We start from the raw sequence: 23,772 nt of genomic DNA on the forward strand, positions 1-23,772 counted from the left end.
TTTATCTTTGTCAGAGACAACTTCAATAATAAATTAATTAATATGAGTATTAATTCTTTTTTATGCACCATCTTCAAATCCTAATTCTATGTGATGGCTTGTTTACAATTTGGAGAGAACTGCCTCAAGCATTCATATTATTGCGAATTGGCACCCTGGTGCTTAAATGTTTCAGATTATAAAACAATCAGTGCTTTCTCAATTGATTTATTCTACACTTCTATTCAAACAGCATCTTTAAACAAATGTTAGCTTAGAGCGCGGAGGGAATGAGATGACAAGTTTTGTGCACTTACTGTAAGAAAATTGAAACATTTGGAGGCAAAGTGAAATATCCTTTTAAAAATAGAAATCTAAGCCACTTGGTATGTCAGATATTTTCAATTGTTCATGTTTCATTTCTCTCCCTTCTGCTCAGTTCCTTTAGGGCCAGAATCTAATACCCTTACTTGCACTGAGTAGTACCTTACTTCATAGGTAGTGCAACTGAGGTCATTGGGATTAACAGTGCAAGTAAAAGTATCTCCATCTCAGCCTTACTTATGCATTGAATGTGAAATAATTTGTTAGGAAATGTCATTTCTCTGCTCTGCTCCTTAAGAATTTTACCTGCATTATTACTGTTATGGTTTTTTAAGACTTGAGTTTTTAAAATCTTGCTAAATCATTTCTGATATGAAACAGAAGAGCTATTTTTATTCACCTGCTGTCATCTTGCTGGTGCACAAGCCAGGAGAAGTTTTAACAGCTGTATTGTTCCAATTTAGCTCTTGGATGACTGGAATTCAGGAAATGATAGAATATGTTCAGAAAAGAGTGGATCAACTAATCAGACAGTGTCCTGCTTACAAAGAACTTGCTTTAAAGAAACAAGGGCTCACTGCCTCACTAGAAGATTATCTAAAGAAGGTACATTATAAAAGGCATCCTCATTAATGTATTCATGCAGACTGCATTGAATTTCTGTACTATAGCTGTTAGAACATTAGAGTTCGCTTCTGACTGAATAATACCAAATAATGTACTTAGCTGGTAGAGAGGATAGGTAAATTGTACCTATGAAATGCTTAGTGCAGCTGTAGGCACCAGTAAACTTAAATGCCTTGCTCTGAAAATGATGCTGATTCTACAACACATTATACCTATTAAATAAATCATGAATTTGCTTTGATCATCAGCCCTTTGTTTTGGCAAAGATGAGCAAGCAATCCAAGACTGTGACTTGCATGCAAGTTTCCTGCATTCTTTATATTTTTTTCCCAATTTTGTTTTGTGGACAATGAGAAAGGAGGCAAAGCAAACTTGGGGGACAGTAGGAATGGGGATTGTGAACCACAGCATAGTTGATGTGATTTCTCTGTGCTGCCAAAGGAAAGTGTATCACATTCACAATAACAGCTCCTTTTACTCACTAAGGAACTGATCCTGAAAGGTACTGAAAGCCTGCTGAGTGTCTTCAGCTCCCTCTGGCCTCTGTTAAGTTACATTAGAGCTAGAATAGGCACATAGGGCTTCCCTTCGAGCCTAGGTACCTGTTCTACCTCTAATGCAATATAATATTTGTAGCAAGGTGCGTAGCAGACATCCCAAAGTGCAAACCAAAACAATTAAATCATATTTAATGATTCAATAATTATTCAATATGCAATTTGACATTTTATAATGTACACATGATGCTTATAGTGAACTATTCTGAATCAAATGGTAAGAAGTCAATTTGCTATCCATGGATTCCTTTACACACATTTTCTATAAGTGAGGTTTTGGGATATTGGAGCATGATGAACATACTGCATAGTTTAAGTAGTCTAGAAGAAAAGACTCACTGGTATCTGCTGTTGGTCCTGCACAAAAGGCCTCACTAGAAAAAGGTGAATCTAAATCAAATGAATTCGCTAAATGTAACTATTTTTTACTTTATCATTTTTAGACCCACATTTTCATGTGGTCTCTGATTCTGAGTGCCTCCGTTTTGGGCACCCTGCCTCAGATGCCCAGAATTGGAGGACATTTTGAGCATTTGAGCCAAAAGGTCTCAGCTTTTCTCTCAGAATGCTACCCAGTGTCTCATCCTCCCAAGTAAAACACTTCCCATTGCAAGCTCTCACTAAAGCCAAGCATTCTGAAGGATCTGGTGCTAAATTAGGCTCCCTTTGACACATACAGTTCCTGGACCAAATTCAGAAGCCCCGTTTTAAAATGGATGATAGACGTGAATTCACATTCCTAGCAGTGGCTATGTATACCACATAAGAGTCATCTGCAGCTGCTCTTCATGACCTATCCTGTTGCCAGCATGCATGCATAACTCTTGTTGTCATTAAGAGAAGTTATGTGCACATATCTACATAAAATAGACCTTTTAGATTGCTAGAGAAGTTTTAAAGATTTTTTTTTAAATGGCCTAATCTATAAAACAAAACTTTTTTAAAACATGAAGTATCTTGAAAGTTTTAAGTTAAAAGTAGTAAATTCTAGATTATAACATTGTGACGCTTCAAACTTACTAAAATAACAATGCTGGATTAATTAGGGATAGAGAAAAACAATTTAGATAAAATATGAGAGAGCAGGCATGAATCTTTGTCTCAAATGCAAACCAGACCTTTTAGTTAGATTTGAAATAGTTAGAAGAATTTGGTTGGTTGGATTTTTTGTTTTTGGCATCCTCTGTATTTCCTGAAATCAAAGTGGTGAAATGCCAAGAGCTAAGTCTGTTCCCTCACTTTGTTCTATTCAAGTTTGTTTTTATAATGCCTAGTGATGTAAATTAATATAATGATGTATATATTATATTTTTAACTAAAGGTATCATTGTCAATTAAAAAAGTCAGTCCGATACTTGCAATCAGTATGGATCCTGGTTCTTGTTTGACTGAGTCAGAGAAAGTTTTGAACGAATACCTAGAACTGTCTAATCAAGCTAAGGTAAAAAAAAAAACTTTTAATATGCTATTACCCTAAGTATTTTTAGACACAAATGTATACTTTAAAAATTCCAAAATTGCTGAGATGCTTAGCTTGGGACGGGCACGTTTCCTTAGAAGGAAAATAGGTCTTCATTTTTATTAAATCTGATAGTCTATCAACAATAATATAACTAAAACTGCAAGTAGATAATTTTTACAGGTACTCTCCATTCTCATCTCAGCCCTATCTTTTTTAGTATCAACCTATCCTCTGTTAGTATCTCAAGACCCAAACACAGTCAGACTTTAATACTCTTGGAAATGTCATGTTCTTGATGTATATCACTGATCCACCAACTCTTGGGATGTCAAAAGTTACATGTTCAAGAATGTGGTCATCAAAAATTCCAATTGTGAGATTCTCTCTCCCACTCAGGATCCTTCATGCTGCGTAAAAGAGCTGGAACGATGTAAAAGCCCAGGTTCATGCACAGGTGTTGTAGAGACAGCCATAAGGCTGCCTTCTGAGACCTCTTGCAGCATGAATCATTGCAGGGAGGCTGTTATAACCAGACAGGCCCCACAACATACAAAAGGGGCTTAAAGCTACTTGAGAGCTCCCGCCTCCTCCACCTGCCCACTTACTAGTAATCTGTTGGAATCTCACTCCAGCTTCATATTTCAAGACTAAGCTGGGAGCTCTTTAAAAATGCAGCTAAACATATTCTCTTTGGAACTAGTCCCAGTTTGAGTATATTTCTGAAAACTCCGTATCTTTGTTCTTTTTCCTTGTTGTCTTGTACCAGTTTATATAATCCAATAATTTGATTTGTGCAGTGGCACTGAAACTAAAATTCAAGGAGAAGCAATTCTGAAGAGCACTCAGCAAGAATATAAAAGTAACAGAAGCTTTATAAGAGCCATTCTTTGTGGCAAATGAGCATGAAATAATTTTTGCCAACATTTCTGCTCAATTTGTGTAACACTATTCTGACGCGGATATTTCCTTTGCCCGTTGTGATCTTTCTCTAGAAATTGTATAATGTGCTTTTGACTACAGTATCCTCACCACTTACACATTCCTTCTATGGAATTTCACAAGGTATATGGCTTGCATTCTGGCTGAGTTTCAGAGATAAATATACCATGTGCTATGAATCCAAAAGATGGACTAAAGTATCCAAAGCTATCTTAGGCCTCTAGATATAGAAATATATCCATCAAACACCACTTTTCCTACAATAGGTCATAGTTCTGATGCCATCCTCACAGGTGCAGTTTTGGATGATAACATTATGCATTCAGGACAATAATTCCATAAATTCACATTTTAAAGTATTTATGTATTTTTTGAGAAAAATTGGGATCCAGAAGTCATTTGAAAAACACATAAGCAAAAAAAAATATATAATTTCCTGAAATGATTAACCATCATGTTTGCAAGTTTTTACATTTAAGTGAAACCCTGGATCCTTTCAGTGCTAAGGCTGTAACTGCTAGCTAGGCTTTTCACTAGGGTTGGATTTTATTCGTGCCCATTGTTATGGGTTCTTGAGAATGAAGTGTTGCTGTCAAAGTCCTTTCTGGCAATTTATTCACTAGGTTCCATATAATATCAAACCAATATTTAATTTGAGGAAGAGGTGTTTCAGATTTTGTGGGGCCCACTAGAAAAAGTAGGTGTAATGCTTGAGTAAAACATCTGTGCTTGCCCAGAGTTGTGAGCCTACACAGTAGAGCTGAAAAACAGAACTGGCTGATTCTATCAGTGCAGTGGTAATATTCAGGAAATCTGCACAACCCACCCATAGGTGGGAGGGATAGCTCAGTGGTTTGAGCACTGGCCTACTAAACCCAGAGTTGGGAGCTCAATCCTTGAGGGAGCCATGTAGGGATCTGTGGCAAAAATCTGTCTGGGGATTGGTCCTCCTGAGGTTCTTTCCAACCCTGATATTCTGTGATTCTATAAAATACTACTGGGTTTGGGGAATGGAGATATGACGTGCTGTTTGGTCCCTATTCTGATTTTGGAGGCTTGCAGATTTGCACTGCATGGGAACTTACTGACCATAACCTTGGTTGTGGGTGACACATCCCTTGTCCTCTGTCAGTGTTCCCAGGTGCAGAATTTCCATTGCTTTTTTGTCAAGTGGCTACACTGATTTTAAATATTCAGACACACATTTTTTCCATTTAAAATTAGCAAATTTTATTATGTTCAAGCTTTGTGTTTGGTTTCAAAACTGTCACTGGAGGGGGATGTTTAGCTTTGGCATTTAATGTACATTTTGAGTTGTTCCTTTGCTATATAGGTGGGTGGGTTAAACAGAAAGAACCATTACTGCCAGAAATAAACATTTAGGATGTGAATTTTCACAAACCCTTTCCAATCACCGTGTACTGTGTTCTATGCTTATGCCCTCATAGGAAACATCACATGAACTGGAAGCAGCTGTGAGACTTATTAATGAAGTGGAAGAATTTGAACCTGCAGAGGTGGCAGCTTTCTCTAGCAAAGCTGACCTTCTAAATGAAGAACTGACAACACTTAACAAAAATATTAGTTCAAAACTAGATGTTCTAAAAGCTTATGTGGCATTTTTAAAGTCAGCGAAGGAGGTATAGATTCCCTACTGAATTACTGGACTTCATTCTGTAATTTTACAAGAAGGAGAGAGAACAAGGATTTTGTCTAGCCTTTGTCTAGGGCTGCTATGGCAGGGAAGCTGTGCAGGCCTCCAGTAGCTACACAGCCTATAGGCTGCAGTCTATTCCAAATGAGGTAATTTTCCTCAGAAAGGGCCTCAGTTAAATCAGTGCAAGAACTGTGTGTAGTTCAGCCCTGGTCAGTAAATTTAGCCAAGCATAAGGATTTGCATGCATGCAGTTTTTGCACGGATTTAACTACATTGCTTTAAGACACCTATGTAGTTAAACCAGTGCAACCCCTCATGTAGGTATCTATATAAAAGTGCTAACATTGGTACAGCTTGCCTCAGTAAATTAACCAAAACCAAGCTATACTGATATAATTTCTTTGTATTAGTATAATTGTGTCCACACTAGGGTCCGGTTTTTCTACCAATGTAATTAAATTGGTAGAAAAAACAAAATTTAGTTAAATTGGTACAAAAAATGAGTTAAAATTATGCAGTTGTAAACCACTCCAGCTGAGACCATAATCAGTCCCTTCATTTCTAATATGCTTTTGGTAACTGATAAACCTGGGCTAGTGATAGAACTAGGTTTTTTTTGGATCCTTGTTTTTAAATACTTCGATACTATTCACTAATATTTTCCTTGTGTGCTTTAAACTAAAATGAGAACAGAGGTGGAACTGGATCTTTTAAATAAATTTGGCCATAGCAATTAAGCTCTCAATTCTAGTGACACTAATTAAGAACAAGATCACGTTTACTTGTTCATATCCTAATGTTTGACTTTCAATATTTTTTTGTTTGTCATGTATTGTGTATTTATCTAATCTTAATTTTTGTTACCTCGCATTATATAGAGCTAAGCAACTTATATTTACAAAATAGATGACAGACATTGAACAAATTGCTAACAACTTAAAAACATATTGCTGTGTGCTTAGAAGCTCTCACTGAATAATAAACTTTTCACTTCGGTTCCTAGCCTACTTGCCAGCTATTAAAATAGGTTTCTGGGTTACTTAACACACTTCTGCTTGTTTTATGATAGTCCAATTTTCTGTAGAGGAAGATGTGGTTTAAAACATGGAAAGCATTCATTAATGTATTACTCAAATCTACCACCAAGTCTGATTTTAGAGGTTGAGGCCTGTACTTTTATTCTTGCATTTTTCTGCAGGTAAATGACCAAGCTCAAAGTCTGAAGGAATTCTATAAATCTGAGCCTGTGCAAACAAAGAGTGAAGCTGAAAACAAGACTGTGATTGAGTCAGCTGATACTCAGTGGCTGATTGTTTTAAAGAAGATTCTTTCCACTCAAGATATGGGGCATGATTTTATTAATTCATTACATTTGGTGAGACTGTAGTTCACTGAGTTATCACCGTAGCAAGGATTAATTGTTAAATTCACAATTATAACTTCAAATATGCACTAAACTACAATAACCATTGACAGATTAAGAGTAGATCTTGGATCCTACTCCCATGCCCCGAGGAGCTTGCCCAGGGCACAGTATTTCTACTGTGTGTCACAGGGGCGGGAGGTGGAATCATAATTAGAACTGAGTAAAATTTGGAATTTCTACCTGTGGGAAATTTTGACACTTTTTTTTTTTTCAAAAAAAATTTTTTTTTTTTATCTTGGCAGCACAGAAATTCTAAAAAAAATTGATTTGGAAATGGCAAAACATTTCATTTTGACATTTGCAATAGAAAAAAACATTTAGACATTTCTGAAATTGAAATGTTTCCATTTGTTTTGCTGAATTCACTCCAAAGGCTCCTTTTCAAGTGAGATCAACATTACACAGCATTTCCCGAGCATATGGCCTTATGAGAGGCATAGTTTGGGTCCCCCATTGTCTCCTATGAGCCAGTCTCCTTGGAGGACTACCTATGTGTCCATGCTGCATTGTGGAGGATGAAGTCCTCCAGGGAGACTGACTCAAAGGAGACAATAAGAGGCCCAAACTACACTTTCCATAAAACAATGCTAGTAAAATACCCTTTAATTTTTTTAACTGCTTTGAAACCAAATTTTTTGGGTCAACTCAATATAACAAATATCTTGATTCAGGCTGAATTGACCCAAAACAAAATATTTCATGTTGATTTTCTCATCAGAAAAACTAATGTTTTTGGCAAATTTGAAAATTCTGGTTCTGCAGAAACTGCATATGCTATCAAAAAATCATTCCCATGGAAAATTCCTGACCAGCTCTAATAATGATGTCATGGCTGTAAAGCAAACACAATATTGATGGCTTCAACCCTAATAACAGCAATGTGGTTAAATTGGGAGGAAATTCTTAGGTGAGAATTATTTTTACCTTGAAATTTCAAAGGAAGTTAAGGCAGCTTAAACATTTTATTATCACCTAATTCTTGTAGATTGATCTTTCAGAATTTGAAAACCTTCCATTACAGTGCAGTAGGGCATGCCTGGATATGTGTAACCCTCTTCAGGCCATGCAGGAATTGCTAGCGAGTGACCAGCTGATCCAGCTGTGTATAAGGATAAAATGCATTTGTAGACAATGTAAAGGTGAGATCATCCCTCCCATAGTCTCCATTCATGGATCACTCCCATCCCATGCAGAATGTGAATGAGGAGTGCTAGGTCTGCACCTCTCAACCCTCTTCTGCACCTTGTGGAGGGCAGTTGGCATATCTGGGATCTGCATTAGTAGGCTGGACATGTAGACGCCAGGAGCAGGAGCAAGTAGGTCAGCCCTATGGAGTTTAAGCAGAAAAGATTATATAGCTAGGGACGGTATTATTTCTCCTACTGAGGTGCCTTCTGAGAGTCCCAGGGGCCACCACAGGATCCCTGTTAGCATGATTTTCATGGAGCTGTGCCATCTGGGGTTGTGGAAGCACAGGGTCTCCATGCAGATAATCCTGGCCTTTTGCAGATCCCTGATCCTTTGTGGGCTGGCCCTAACTCCTTTTCCACTTGGGATACAGGAAACCCCACCCCATGAAAGGAACAATAGGGGAGGAATTCTGTAAAGAAATCCTCATGGACATTTTCTCCCAAACTCCCTTCTTATGGGTTTCTCCAGAGGAGGAAAAGTTTCAGGCCATTGGTCTTTAAGTGAAGTGGTGACCTCCAGACTGGAGGCAGGCAATGTTTAGTTCTGTCACTGATATGCTGTGTGGTCTGAGCAGGCCTTGTTAGCCTTTTTGTGTTTGTCTCCATGCAGAAATTAACACTTCTCTACATCACAGGGGGCCAGCATGGATGAGTATTTGTGCAATATGTTCAAACTAAGAAAGCACTAGATGAGTGTTAGGTGGTATTATGATCAATTCAACTCTAAAATCTTTTGAGAGTGTAGGCAGTGTGGTACAGTGGTGTGGGTCTGAGGCTGGGACTCAGGAGACTTGGGTTCTAGTCCTCACTCTGCTGGGTGACCTTGAGAAAGTCACTTTACTACTTTGTGTCTCTTATCCAATCAAGTGAGACTTGCCAGCAATGGCAGACAGTCCACCTAAGAGAGGGAAAATTCTCATTTTAAATCAAGAACATTCAGCTTGGCCAGCCAGTTTGTAAAAGCTGTGCCAATCATATATGCTCTACAAGTCTGCACTGCTGACTCCGGCTAACAGGACAAGGCCAAGCAAGCACAAAAATGTTTTGTGATTAAAATAAAATAACCTTATAGAACTGTTTTTTCATAGACACATTTTACTCACATTAGCGTCTCATATTTCTATTTGTGCAATATACAATTTACTCTGCATCCACTAAGAGGCAGTCTGTACTAGTGGAAAATATTAAAATACTTTTTAGAAAAATGGATGATAGAACTGTCTGCACACAGTTTAGCCTTGCTGATGTACTCTCTGATATTGCCTCTTCCAAGACTTAGATATTTCTGCCAATATGTCTTGTGCTAATGTGGTCCTAGTATATTCTTGGGGAGTATATTATAAATCTTTATCAATGTCTGATATAATTTACACACACAGCCTTCCACAGAGGAAAAATTCTGGGCTAGAGTTGTGAAAAGAGTAAAGAGAATTACCAAGTTTTCTATGATGTCACTGAGGTGAGTCCTCCAAAAAACCACAAGTACTGAATACATTTGCCTAGTTATCCCACAAGGATTTCAGCCTGTGCAAAGGGAACAACATCTAATGATAAGTAAATAGTTCCTCCTTCAGTCCCATTCAATCTTTTGCTGAACATTCCAATAACTGTGAATTAATGCCAATGTTCGTGGTTTTTCTGATGTTCAATACTGTCCATTAAGAATTGGCAATCAAGCAGTCATTAGAAGGCGATAATTCTTGGTCACTGCTGAACCAATGAACCAGCCTCCCATGTCTCCCATGTCCAGAATCCACTCCCTTCAGCCACCGAGTCCTCTATAACCACTGCATTTATACACACACAAACAACCAGGAATTTTCAAAATGATTAGGCTGGATTAGACTGATTGTTTTCTGCTCTCTTTTAAATTTTGTTGAGGGAAAAACTCTAAATTTTTTTTGTATTTTTGTAAAAGTGTTATTCTCTTTGGGGAAAATGAAAATGCATTTATCATTTATTTACCAGGTGAATAAGAATCTTCTATTAAAGTTGGAAAATGTTTTTCAAGTAACTGAAGATACTATTGACAAACTAAACAAAGAAAAGGAAGAGCTGACAGACCTGTGGACAACCTGGAAGCTCCATATCAATCAAGAAAAGTCCATCAAACAACAATGTTGGAAATTTAAAGAGCAATTTAAAAAAGTAAGTGAAACATATTTGAAGAGGACTGTTTTAGTAAACATTTCTGCATCATTAATAGTCTGAAATTATCACCTGTCAGTTTTCAGTGTTTCTCTCATCACTTAATTCTGCAGATTATGCAACAGAGATCACGCTATGGACTACATCCTTTAACATCCCCAACTTTATTTTCTGCTACTGTTGAATGAAACATTCCAAAAATTCTTCCTGTGTTTTAATTGTTTTTCAATATTTAATTGGTCATAATTTGAAATTTTGAAACAGTTTCAGCCAGCTCTGTTTGCTGCAGTAAACTGCTTGATTTTTCTAACATTTTTATTTTGTGCACACCATAAAATTCTGCTTAAGACAACATTTTGAGAACCACTGCTTTATATAGTGCACAGCATTAAATTTGGGTGTGAGAAAGGAATCTGATACCACTACTGAATTTTAAGCTTACAAATATTTTGTTGAAAGAGATATTGTTAGGAAAAAAAGTAGAATGTTTATAAATGTTATGAGTTTCTTCTTAGTTTTTTACAAGCACATTACAATTTTCTAATCATGTTTTTTTGTATTGAAAAGAAAAGCATTTAAATTTACTTTGCCAGACATCACACATTTATTTCTCTGGCATGACTGTGGCTGAACGGTTACTTCATCTGTATTAATTGCTTCCAGTAAACCAAATCCTAGTTCTGTGAACAAAGCCAGAGTTAATGGGCTATGCAGTGGTTAATGAGAAAAGGATTTTCTCTAGCCCAGGGGCAGATTGCAGATTACTTCAGCAGCTATAGTGATGGCTGCAGCCCACTATGTGGTCAGTATTTCACGTTTTAGCCAGTTAATCTGACTGTTTATCCACTGATAGTAACAACCTAGTTATTGCTAAACCACTCTCCAAGTTCTTGCAGAGAAAGCTCTATGGGTTCCATTGTGTGTTGCTTTTCCAGCTTCCCCTCACCCTAGTGCATGTGAATCTCTCCAGCTACACTGTGCTTAGGGTCTTCAGTAGCCCTTTAGAACATCAGAGGATTTGCACCATAGAGAGAGAGAGATTTATAATTTTAAAACAAATTTAGGACAGGTGACAGCTTCCCAGGGCTGGTGCAATCATTTAGGCAACCTAGACAGTCGCCTAGGGCACTGGGATTTGGGGGTGCCATTTTCTTCGGCAGCAATCGCAGCAGCCAGATCTTTGGCTGCCCCAGTCGCCGCTGGCATTTAGGCGGAGGAAGCCGGGGCAGGGAAGCGCTGGGAGGACCGCCTGCAGCAAGTAAGGGGGGGGGTGGCATGCAGGGGAACTCTCCACTGCAGGTCACCCCTGCCCCGCCTTCTTCCCGAGTGCGCTGTGGCTGCTTCACTTCTCCCGCCTCCCGCCGCAAGCCTGGGAGGCGGGAGAAGTGAAGCAGCCATGGCGTGCTAGGGGAGGAGGCGGGGCAGGGACAGGGGGCTCAGGGACAGAGAGGGCGCAAAACGTCCTTGCACCGGCCCTGCAGCTTCCTTTACATTACCTTTAGGATCTACCATTTTTACAGGTGGAATATCACTCTATGGAATTCTACTGACAGCACTTAGATGATTTTTTTTTTACTTTACTTACAAAAATGAGCTTTTAAATGAAATATAAATTATTTAATGCGGATAAAAATGTACTTGTGTGTTGTGTCACTATTTTTTTTTAGACTGCTCATAACTTAATGATTCTTGAGGAGGCTCTCAGACCTGCTGCAGCAGTTGGCCTTGGGAGTAACCTTCAGATTTTTTTAGAACTGCAACAAAAATTTAACCAAATGAAACAACAGTTTCAGGTGAGAAAACAGATTGGATTGGTGAGATCCAAAGTAAAAAAAGTTCTTTGCAAATCCCTGATCCTGCAAAGAGTTACATTTACATTGCATGCATCCGACAAAGTGGGTATTCACCCACGAAAGCTCATGCTCCAAAACGTCCGTTAGTCTATAAGGTGCCACAGGACTCTTTGCTGCTTTTACATTTACATTGAGTTCAGTGGGGCTGTGCACAGGAAAAAGTCTTTGCAGGATTAAGCTTTACATTTTGTACTCTATATAGGGTTGTGTATGCAAACTGTTTTTTGTGGTGTGTAAACTCCTCAGAATGTCACCTACAATATTAGCTGCACATTAGGAATGATGCACAAGGAAAGGCTGGATATACAGAAGAAAGACTAGTCCAGTGCACAAAGGCCAAAAAAAGGACATCCCAGCTCCATGCTTGGGAGTTGCAGAACTGCTTGGTGATTGGGGTGTTTCTGTACATGAGCTTCTTACCTCCTCCACATTACAACTCCTGATTCCAGGAAAATCTCTGTCTCTCATTCGTGCTCTGCAGGCTTGAGTCCCACCTCTCATGCCTTCCAGCCTCCAGAAGACCTCCTTGCTTCCTAGCAAAGCACCCCTATTTGCCATCTCTAAACTCCAGATCCTAGGGTGACATTCATCTGTGAATTCTCTAGTATCCAATGAGTTAATATCAATCTGAAAATGAGAAAGGAGTGTCAATACTACAGGAAGATCCCTTTTCATTGTATTTTGTTCCCTGCACTTCTTGACCTTGCTAGAATCCTGAAGTACAAGGGAAACTGAAAATGTTGGGAACAAAAAACTAGATTGTCCATAGCTCAAAATGCAGACTGGTCCAGACTCTCCTAACTGTAGGAGTTTATGGATCTGATGATTTGGTTCAGATCCATTTCTAAAAAGTTCAGGTTCATTTCTAGAATCAGAAGAGCACTGAGAAGAGGATAGCATTTTTTTCTAAGACAGTTTCCCTATCACTAATTTACATTGATGAAATAATACATGAAAAGTAATTCCTGCAAATCTGAGTAATTTATTGTGTTTATTTGCTAGCAACTAACTGCTGAGGTTGAATACACAATAAAATTATCAGAATTGTTGATCCTAAAAGGAGTTCCTGTTAAAGAAAATTCTGAGAAAGTAAGTGAGCTTGCTCATCTTCATCAGAGGATAAAAGAAAGGATGACAGAATATGATGAAATCTTCAACAAGTCAGTCAAATTCCATCATGTCAAAGAACAAGTAAGTATAATAATCTTTATTCTTAAAAATATATACCTTTTCTCCTGTTGCAACTAATTTCTTTTTGTTTCTGGTACTACCTGTCATCATTGTTTTGCCCCAAACTAAAAACATTTACCCACCTGTGGTACTGAACTGAAACTCTGGATCTGAAATCCTCTGAAATCTGGTGAGCTCAAACTCTGGATCTAAATCACAAATTCTGTGCCTCCTAACCCTACACATTTTATTATGTTAACATATGATTGTGAGGAAGAGAATAGTGTAACTTCCTTTAACAAATTATTTCAAACATATTCCAGCTCGAAAGTCTCAAAAAATCAGGAGAACTGGAGATTCCTAAAACAAGTGAGATCCCTGATGATGCACACCAAGCTAGAGTCCACCTTGCTAATACTCAGGAAAAACATGCGCATATTGGACATCTATATAAACTGGCTCTTACCCTAGGAGTGGACAGCCTTTCTGCAGTGCAGCATCCTGTAAGTAATATCTGAAAGATCAGTAAATTTAGCATTGCATATAATAGCCTGAAGCATTAGAGCTATCTGACTGACTTCTAGATGTGCATACAATGCATTAATGCCCTGGGGAAAAACTAATACATAGCATTAACTCTTCTAAAAGAGGGCAGAAAAAATAGAAAGCAAAATGGTTAAGAATTTTCACACTTACGTTTTTAAAATGTACTTTTAATGTAGTGGATCTGATTTTGTCTGCAGATTTTTCTTTTGCATCAAACCAAAAGAAGTCTTGTGGAGAAGTGGAGCTTACTGTTTGCAGTCCCACTAACTTTATGAATCATTGTGGTGCAGAGAAAACATGTTTAGTTTTTTCAGAAATCTCACTATTTTGTGTGTGTTTTGTTTTTTAATTATGAGTTCTGTGAATACAGTCAATGTTGGAGGCAGGGGAGGGAAAATCTGCTTTCCTCCTCCCTGATATTCTTTGTGCAGGTCAGGTCCTAATAGCTGATTTCCTGACAGCTACTAAAGTGTGCAAGTTTTAGATCCTGCTACTTTGGAAAGGTGGCTTTGCATCCGTATTCTTTTATAAACAAATTATGGTGAAAGAACAAAAAGGGAAATACAATAAAAATGTCATCTTACTAGTAGATTCTAGCCTTCTTCCAGAGACTAATTTTCCTAGTGAAATGGGTATTGTTTTAGGAAAGCATTATTCCTTCCTGGCAAGATTGTCACTTGCCCTATATATTTGTGCAAGGGACAAAAGGGGACACAAAGCACTCCCATTCTCCCCCTCCACATGTTATCCACGTTACCAGTCTGCACATGAGAGGGAGGGAGCAGGATCTAAGGAGCCACTACTCCCCATAAATAGGGGAGAGGGGACTGGCCAGAACCTGGGGGACACCATAGAATCATATATCAGAGGGGTAGCCGTGTTAGTCTGTAAAAGCAGCAAAGAATCCTGTGGCACCTTATAGACTAACAGACGTTTTGGAGCATGAGCTTTCGTGAGTGAATACCCACTTCATTGGATGCATGTAGTGGAAATTTCCAGGGGCAGGTATATATATGCAAGCAAGCTAGAGATAATGAGGTTAGTTCAATCAGGGAGGATGAGGCCCTGTTCTAGCAGTTGAGGTGTGAAAACCAAGGGAGAAGAAACTGGTTTTGTAGTTGGCAAGCCATTCACAGTCTTTGTTTAATCTTGAGCTGATGGTGTCAAATTTGCAGATGAACTGAAGCTCAGCAGTTTCTCTTTGAAGTCTGGTCCTGAAGTTTTTTTGCTGCAGGATGGCCACCTTAAGATCTGCTATAGTGTGGCCAGGGAGGTTGAAGTGTTCTCCTACAGGTTTTTGTATATTGCCATTCCTAATATCTGATTTGTGTCCATTTATCCTTTTCCGTAGAGACTGTCCAGTTTGGCCGATGTACATAGCAGAGGGGCATTGCTGGCATATGATGGTGTATATTACATTGGTGGACGTGCAGGTGAATGAACTGGTGATGGTGTGGCTGATCTGGTTAGGTCCTGTGATGGTGTCGCTGGTGTAGATAAGTGGGCAGAGTTGGCATCGAGGTTTGTTGCATGGATTGGTTCCTGAGCTAGAGTTACTATGGTGCGGTGTGCAGTTACTGGTGAGAATATGCTTCAGGTTGGCAGGTTGTCTGTGGGTGAGGACTGGCCTACAACCCAAGACCTGTGAAAGTGTGGGATCATTGTCCAGGATGGGTTGTAGATCCCTGATGATGCGTTGGAGGGGTTTTAGCTGGGGACTGTATGTGATGACCAGTGGAGTCCTGTTGGTTTCTTTCTTGGGTTTGTCTTGCAGTAGGAGGCTTTTGTGTACACGTCTGGCTTGATTGATCTGTTTCCTTATTTCCTAGTGCGGGTATTGTAGTTTTGAGAATGCTTGGTGGAGATTTTGTAGGTGTTGGTCTCTGTCTGAGGGGTTAGAGCAGATGCAGTTGTACCTCAGTGCTTGGCTGTGGACAATGAATCATGTGGTGTGCCCGGGATGGAAGCTGGAGGCATGAAGGTAGGCATAGCGGTCGGTAGGTTTTCGGTATAGGGTGGTGTTAATGTGACCATCACTTATTTTCACCGTGGTGTCTAGGAAGTGGATCTCCCGCGTAGATTGGTCCAGGCTGAGGTTGATGGTGGGGTGGAAGCTGTTGAAATCGTGGTGGAATTTTTCCAGAGTCTCCTTCCCATGGGTCCAGATGATGAAGATGTTGTCATCAATGTAGTGTAGGTAGAGAAGGGGCGTGAGTGGACGAGAGTTGAGGAAGCGTTGTTCCAGGTCGGCCATAAAAATATTGGCATATTGTGGGCCATGTGGGTGCCCATAGCGGTGCCACTGATCTGGAGATATATATTGTCATCAAATCTGAAATAGTTGTGTGTGAGGATAAAGGCACAGAGCTCAGCAACCAGTTGTGCTGTGGCATCATCAGGGATAGTGTTCCTGACAGCTTGTATTCCATCTGTGTGTGGGATGTTTGTGTAGAGAGCCTCTACATCCATGGTGGCTAGAATGGTGTTTTCTGGAAGGTCACCAATGCATTGTAGTTTCCTCAGGAAATCAGTGATGTCGCGGAGATACTGGGAGTGCTGGTGGCATAGGGTCTGAGTAGTGAGTCCACATATCCAGACAGTCCTTCAGTGAGAGTGCTAATGCCCGAAATGATGGGATGTCCAGGATTTCCGAGTTTGTGGATCTTGGGTAGTAGATAGAATAACTCTGGTCGGGGCTCTAAGGGTATGTTGATTTGTTCCGGTGTTAGTGTAGGGAATGTCCTGAGTAGATAGTGCAGTTCCTTAGTGTATTCCTCAATGGGATCTGAGGGAAGTGGCCTGTAGAATTTGGTATTGGAGAGTTGTATGGTGGCCTCCTTTTGGTAGTCGGCCCTGTTCATGATGACAACAGCACCTCCTTTATCAGCCTCTTTGATTATAATGTCAAGGTGGTTTCTGAGGCTGTGGATGGCATTGCATTCTACATGACATAGGTTATGAGGCAAGCGATGTTGTTTTTCCACAATTTCTGCCTGTGCACGTCAGCAGAAGCATTCAATGTATAGGTCCAGACTGTCATTTTAACCCTCAGAAGGAGTACATGTGGAGTTCTTCTTGTGCTGTTGGTGGGATGGTAACTGTGTATGAGTGCACTGTTCAGTGTTGTCCTGAAAGTATTCTTTGAGTCGGAGATGGTGAAAGTAGGCTTCCAGATCGCCGCAGAACTGTATCATGTTGGTGGGGGTAGCAGGGCAGAAAGAGAGTCCCCGAGATAGGACAGATTTTTCTTCTGGGCTGAGTATGTGGTTGCATAGATTGACGATATTGCTGGGTGGGTTAGGGGTACCACGGTTGTGGCCCCATGTGGCAGGTAGGAGTTTAGACAGCTTACAGTCTTTTTCCTTTGTAGAGAGGTAAAGTGAGTAATGTAGATCTCTTGTCTTATTTTAGTGAAGTCCATTTGTATGGAAGTTTGGTTATTAATGAGAGTCTCCAGGTTGGAGAGCTCTTCTTTGATGCTTTCCTGTTTGCTGTATAGGATGCTGATCAGGTGGTTCCTCAGTTTCTTTGATAGAGTATGGCATAATCTCTCACTGTGGTGAGAGAATCATAGAATATTATGGTTGGAAGAGACCTCAGGAGGTCATCTAGTCCAACCCCCTGCTCATAGCAGGACAACTCTGAACCACAGTTCCTGTCCTAGACTGTTTCTGGGATGGTGCAGCCATGTTTCCCCTTTCTATAGGCTAGGATCAATGCCTTAATCTAGCCCTTACTGGTTAATGGTACCCACACTGGGATAGATATTCTTTCTCTGAAATAATTTTATTTTTAATTGACTAAGTCTAAGATAAAGCAGAAACTTTTTCTATATTTTAAACCATAAGCAATGTCATAAGAGTTAGGTGTTGGCTATGTTGTGTAGGCAGCAGATCCAGCTCATAATTATTTCATTTTGTACTCTCTCTTTTTTTAGAACTGCTTTAATATTTCTGTAAAGACTCTACAGCAGGAGCTTGCTACACTGGAGTGTGACAGCATTAACTGGAGAACCAAAGCAGATAAGTATGAGGAGGAACTGTCACACAACTTCCAGTACTGCACAAGTAGAGAAGAGATAAATGAGGTCTGGTGAAAAGAACAGATTAAATTACTAAACGCTGTTGTGTCCTATAATGTGTGTTATGGTTTAGGTATTCCCACACATACCACATACACATACAGTAAAGTTGATTTTCATCTTACCAGCAGCTCTTGATCCACATACAAGCAGTAAAATGTATGGCCTATGTTTAAAATCCAAGCCCGTATTCAAATCTACATGAAGTTACCATGCTGACATTGATGGCTTTCACACAAAAACAGAGGGATGCAAATATAGCAGCTGCACTTTCTCAGGTTCAGATGTGCAGCATAGCTCTTATCTAAATCTGGTTCAGTTCAGTGCTTGGGTTTATAAATGTCTTTAAAGAAAAGCCTCAAACAAATGCAGTATTTTATGTATCATGTAGCTGTACTGCTGTTCCTCATGTTAAAAAGAATTACTGGTATTATAATTAGAGGTTTAAATGTGACTTGCAAAGGATTTTTTAAATGATTTTTACCAACCCCTCGTTTTTTAATTATGTATAAACAAGACCAGAAGGCATTCATTAAAAAAGAAAAAACAAAACACTTAGTCATTTTTTACTTTAGAAATATCAGACTGTCAAATCTGATCTTCCCTGAGGAATTTTGAGGGCCTTAGCTATGTGGTTCAACACCTTAAATTGCAGCAGTGTGGACGCTTTAACAGGACATCCTTTCAGCCAAGCATTCATTAGGCACTTAAGTTAAACCAAACATAAACATTAACCAGTCTGACTAAAAGTCACTTAGCCTATCAGTTGATCCATTTGCAATCTTTATCTCTTGTGATAGCAGAATGTCACTATTTTGCTAGTCACTATAGCATCGTCCAGGGTAGAAATATCTTGGCTTTTCAGGACTTTGGAGCACAGCCTGGAGCTGGAGCGCAGAGCAGCTCCAGAGCAGTGGAGCTGCAGGTTTTTGCCTGCAGCTGGAGCAGAGCTGGAGCACAGCTCCAAAGCCTTGTTTTGAACGTAAAAAGCAAATTTTCATTACTTTATTTTATTTTAATTTTTAACAAAAACCTTTCAGGCTTTCTTTATACTCCACAAAGAAACCAAAGGGACATAAGATTCATGTATTTTCCCTTGGCAGGTCATCTTTAACTGAGTCAACAAACAAATTTAAGGTTCACATTTCCAATGTGCTATATTACAGTTAGCTCTCTTAAAATAACATACATGCTGCTTTGAAAACTTTTATGCTGTGTTCAGTTCTGGGTACCTGTCATAAACAGATAGCTAAGGGTTAATGTCTCTTTCACCTGAAGCACCTGACCAGAGGACCAATCAGGAAACCGGATTTTTTCAACTTTGGGTAGAGGGAATTGTGTGTCTGAGGTCTTTGTTTTCTGGCTGCCTGCTTTCTCTGAGCTTTGGAGAAGTAGTTCTGTTTTCTAATCTTCTGTTTCTAAGTGTAAGGATAAAGAGATCAGATAGTAAGTTATATGGTTTCTTTTCTTTGGTATTTGCATGAATATAAGTGCTGGAGTGCTTTGATTTGTATTCTTTTTGAATAAGGCTGTTTATTCAATATTCTTTTAAGCAATCGACCCTGTGTTGTGTCACCTTAATACAGAGAGAACATTTGTATGTATTTTTTCTTTCTTTTTATATAAAGCTTTCTTTTAAGACCTGCTGGAGTTTTTCTTTACTTCAGGGAATTTAAGTCTGTACTCACCAGGGAATTGGTGGGAGGAAGAAATCAGGGGAAATCTGTGTGCGTTGGATTTGCTAGCCTGATTTTGCATTCCCTCTGGGGAATAGGAAAGTCCTTTTTGTTTCCAGGACTGGAAACGGAGAGGGGGAGTCACTCTGTTTGGATTCACAGAGCTTGTGTCTGTGTATCTCTCCAGGAGCACCTGGAGGGGGGGAAGGGAAAAAGGATTATTTCCCTTTGTTGTGAGACTCAAGGGATTTGGGTCTTGGGGTCCCCAGGGAAGGGTTTTCAGGAGGACCAGAGTGCCCCAAAACACTCTAATTTTTTGGGTGGTGGCAGCAAGTACCAGGTCCAAGCTGGTAACTAAACTTGGAGGTTTTCATGCTAACCCCCTGTTATAACCTTATTCCCAGATTCTGGACCTTAGCGTCCAAAATATGGGGGTTAGCATGAAAACCTCCAAGCTTAGTTACCAGCTTGGACCTGGTACTGCTGCCACCACCCAAAAAATTAGAGTGTTTTGGGGCACTCTGGTCCCACTGAAAAACCTTCCCTGGGGACCCAAGACCCAAATCCCTTGAGTCTCACAACAAAGGGAAATAATCCTTTTTCCCTTCCCCCCTCCAGATGCTCCTGGAGAGATACCCAGACACAAGCTCTGTGAAACTACGCAGAGTGATTCCCCCTCTCCGTTCCCAATCCTGGAACAAAAGCACTTTCCTCCTCACCCAGAGGAAATGCAAAATCAGGCTAGCAATCCAACACACAGCTTTCCCCTGATTTCTTCCTCCCACCAATTCCCTGGTGAGTACAGACTTAATTTCCCTGAAGTAAAGAAAAACTCCAACAGGTCTTAAAAGAAAACTTTATATAAAAAAGAAAGAAAAAATACAAATGTTCTCTCTGTATTAAGATGATACAACACAGGGTCAATTGCTTAAAAGAATATTGAATAAACAGCCTTATTCAAAAAGAATACAAATCAAAGCATTCCAGCACTTATATTCATGCAAATACCAAAGAAAAGAAACCATATAACTTACTATCTGATCTCTTTGTCCTTACTCTTGGAAACAGAAGACTAGAAAGTAGAAAGTACTTCTCCAAAGCTCAGAGAAGCAGGAAGGCAGACAAAAGACTCAGACACCCACTTCCCTCCACCCAAAGTTGAAAAAATCCGGTTTCCTGATTGGTTTTCTGGTCAGGTGTTTCAGGTGAAAGAGACATTAACCCTTAGCTATCTGTTTATGACACGCCCCCCAAATTGCAGACAGTGGGGAAGCTCACTGGCGGCAATTTCCTTCTAGAACTTGAAAATAAACAGATTAATACAACACATGCACCTTTACATATACTACTAAGTATATAACTAACAGACTTTTACAGGTTAAGAACACTTTTTAACTACTGGATTCTGGGAAACTCTCACGGGAGAGTGCATCAGCAACTTTGTTAGAAGCTCCTGTGATGTGTTGAATGTCAAAATCAAAATCTTGGAGAGCTAAACTCCAACGAAGAAGTTTCTTGTTGTTCCCCTTGGCAGTATGAAGCCACTTGAGTGCAGCATGGTCAGTTTGTAGTTTGAACCGCCGTCCCCAAACATATGGGCGTAGCTTTTCCAGGGCGTACACAATGGCATAGCATTCCTTTTCACTGACTGACCAGTGACTTTCCCTCTCAGACAGTTTCTTGCTGAGAAACACGACAGGATGGAAGTTGTGATCTGTTGCTTCCTGCATGAGCACTGCTCCTATACCACGCTCAGATGCATCTGTGGTTACTTGGAATGGTTTGTCAAAATCCGGGGCCCTGAGTACAGGGTCAGACATGAGCGTTGCCTTAAGCTGGGTAAAGGCTTTTTGACACTCATTAGTCCACTTAACGGCATTTGGCTGGGTCTTTTTGGTTAGGTCGGTCAATGGGGCAGCGATTTGGCTGTAGTGTGGTACAAATCGCCTGTAGTATCCGGCCAAGCCTAAGAAGGATTGGACCTGTTTCTTTGACCTTGGGACAGGCCACTTTTGGATAGCATCCACCTTGGCCTGTAGGGGGTTTATGGTTCCTCGACCCACCTGGTGCCCCAGGTAAGTTACTCTGTTTTGGCCTATTTGACACTTTTTGGCCTTAACAGTTAGTCCTGCCTGCCTGATGCGCTCAAAGACCTTTTCCAGGTGTAGTAGGTGTTCGGGCCAGGAGTCTGAAAAAATGGCCACATCATCGAGGTAGGCAACTGCGAATTCTCCCAGTCCAGCTAGTAGACCATCTACCAGCCTCTGGAAGGTGGCGGGTGCATTTCGAAGGCCGAAAGGAAGGACATTGAATTCATACACCCCCGCATGGGTGATAAATGCTGACCTCTGCTTGGCAGGTTCATCTAGCGGTACTTGCCAGTACCCCTTGGTTAAGTCTATTGTAGAGATGAACTGGGCACGTCCCAACTTTTCCAATAGCTCATCGGTACGTGGCATTGGATAGTTGTCCGGACGAGTTACAGCATTTAGCTTACGGTAGTCCACGCAAAAGCGTATTTCCCCATCTGGTTTGGGTACCAGAACCACTGGAGATGCCCATGCACTGGTAGATGGGCGGATTATACCCATCTGTAGCATGTTTTGGATCTCCCGTTCTATAGCAGCTTGGGCATGAGGAGACACCCGGTAGGGTGGGGTTCTGATTGGGTGAGCATTACCTGTATCAATGGAGTGGTATGCCCGTTCAGTCCGTCCTGGGGTGGCTGAGAACAATGGGGCGAAGCTAGTGCACAGCTCCTTGATTTGTTGCCGCTGCAGACGTTCCAGGGTGGTTGAGAGGTTCACCTCTTCCACGCCACCGTCTTTTTTCCCGTCGTAGTAGACACCGTCAGGCCACTCAGCATCATCTCCCTGGACTGTAAACTGACAAACCTGTAAGTCTCTGGAATAGAAAGGCTTGAGAGAATTAACATGGTACACTTTAGGCTTTAGTGAGGAATTGGGAAATGCTATGAGGTAGTTTACAGCTCCCAGGCGCTCTTGGACCGTGAATGGCCCTTCCCATGATGCTTCCATCTTATGGGCCTGTTGCGCCTTCAAGACCATAACCTGGTCTCCTACCTTGAAGGAACGTTCTCTGGCATGTCTGTCATACCAGGCCTTTTGCTCTTCTTGAGCATCCTTTAGGTTCTCTCTAGCAAGGGCTAAAGAGTGTCGGAGGGTGCTTTGTAGGTTGCTTACAAAGTCCAGAATGTTAGTTCCTGGAGAAGGCGTAAACCCCTCCCATTGCTGCTTCACCAACTGTAATGGCCCCTTAACCTCGTGACCATACACCAGTTCAAATGGTGAAAACCCTAAACTGGGATGTGGTACAGCCCTGTAGGCAAACAGCAACTGCTGCAACACTAGGTCCCAATTATTGGAGAATTCGTTGATGAATTTTCTTATCATGGCCCCCAAAGTTCCATTGAACCTTTCCACCAGGCCATTGGTTTGATGGTGGTACGGGGTGGCAACCAAGTGATTCACCCCATGAGTTTCCCACAGTTTTTCCATGGTCCCTGCCAGGAAATTAGACCCTGAATCTGTAAGGATGTCAGAGGGCCAACCTACCCTGGCAAAGATGTCTGTTAGGGCCAGGCACACAGTGTTAGCCCTGGTGTTGCCTAGAGCTACTGCTTCTGGCCATCGGGTAGCAAAGTCCACTAAAGTCAGTACGTACTGCTTTCCTCTGGGCGTCTTTTTTGGGAAAGGGCCCAGAATATCCACAGCTACTCGCTGAAATGGGACCTCAATTATGGGGAGTGGCTGGAGAGGGGCCTTGACCTGGTCTTGAGGCTTACCCACTCTTTGGCATACCTCACAAGACCGGACATACTTGGCAACATCCTTGCCCATCCCCTCCCAGTGGAAGGACTTCCCCAACCGGTCCTTGGTTCTGTTCACCCCAGCATGGCCACTGGGATGATCATGGGCTAAGCTTAAGAGCTTCTCCCGGTACTTAGTTGGAACCACCAACTGTTTTTGCGGCTGCCATTCTTCCCGGTGTCCACCAGAAAGAATTTCCTTGTATAAAAGTCCTTGGTCTATAACAAACCGGGATCGATTAGAAGAGCTGAGAGGCGGTGGGGTGCTCCGTGCCGCCGCCCACGCTTCCTGAAGGCTGTCATCTGCT

General features: G+C 40.7%; 1 protein-coding gene across 4 annotated transcripts in view; it reads left to right on the plus strand.

Annotated features, from left to right (window-relative positions):
* The window catches only part of CCDC141 (coiled-coil domain containing 141), a 173,665-nt gene that overhangs the window by 92,378 nt on the left and 57,515 nt on the right, over positions 1-23,772 (plus strand). For 3 of the 4 annotated variants that reach the window (XM_030580729.1, XM_030580732.1, XM_030580731.1), the window contains exons 10-18: positions 768-909; positions 2,809-2,928; positions 5,337-5,528; positions 6,744-6,920; positions 10,130-10,309; positions 11,977-12,102; positions 13,165-13,353; positions 13,656-13,835; positions 17,816-17,965. In XM_030580729.1, coding sequence (XP_030436589.1) covers positions 768-909; positions 2,809-2,928; positions 5,337-5,528; positions 6,744-6,920; positions 10,130-10,309; positions 11,977-12,102; positions 13,165-13,353; positions 13,656-13,835; positions 17,816-17,965 — 1,456 coding nt within the window. The remainder of the gene's footprint in view (positions 1-767; positions 910-2,808; positions 2,929-5,336; positions 5,529-6,743; positions 6,921-10,129; positions 10,310-11,976; positions 12,103-13,164; positions 13,354-13,655; positions 13,836-17,815; positions 17,966-23,772) is intronic. The other variant, XM_030580730.1, reaches the window with a different exon arrangement.

Source organism: Gopherus evgoodei, chromosome 11 (genome assembly GCF_007399415.2).
Source record: "Gopherus evgoodei ecotype Sinaloan lineage chromosome 11, rGopEvg1_v1.p, whole genome shotgun sequence".
In the NCBI taxonomy this organism is placed as follows: domain Eukaryota; kingdom Metazoa; phylum Chordata; order Testudines; family Testudinidae; genus Gopherus; species Gopherus evgoodei.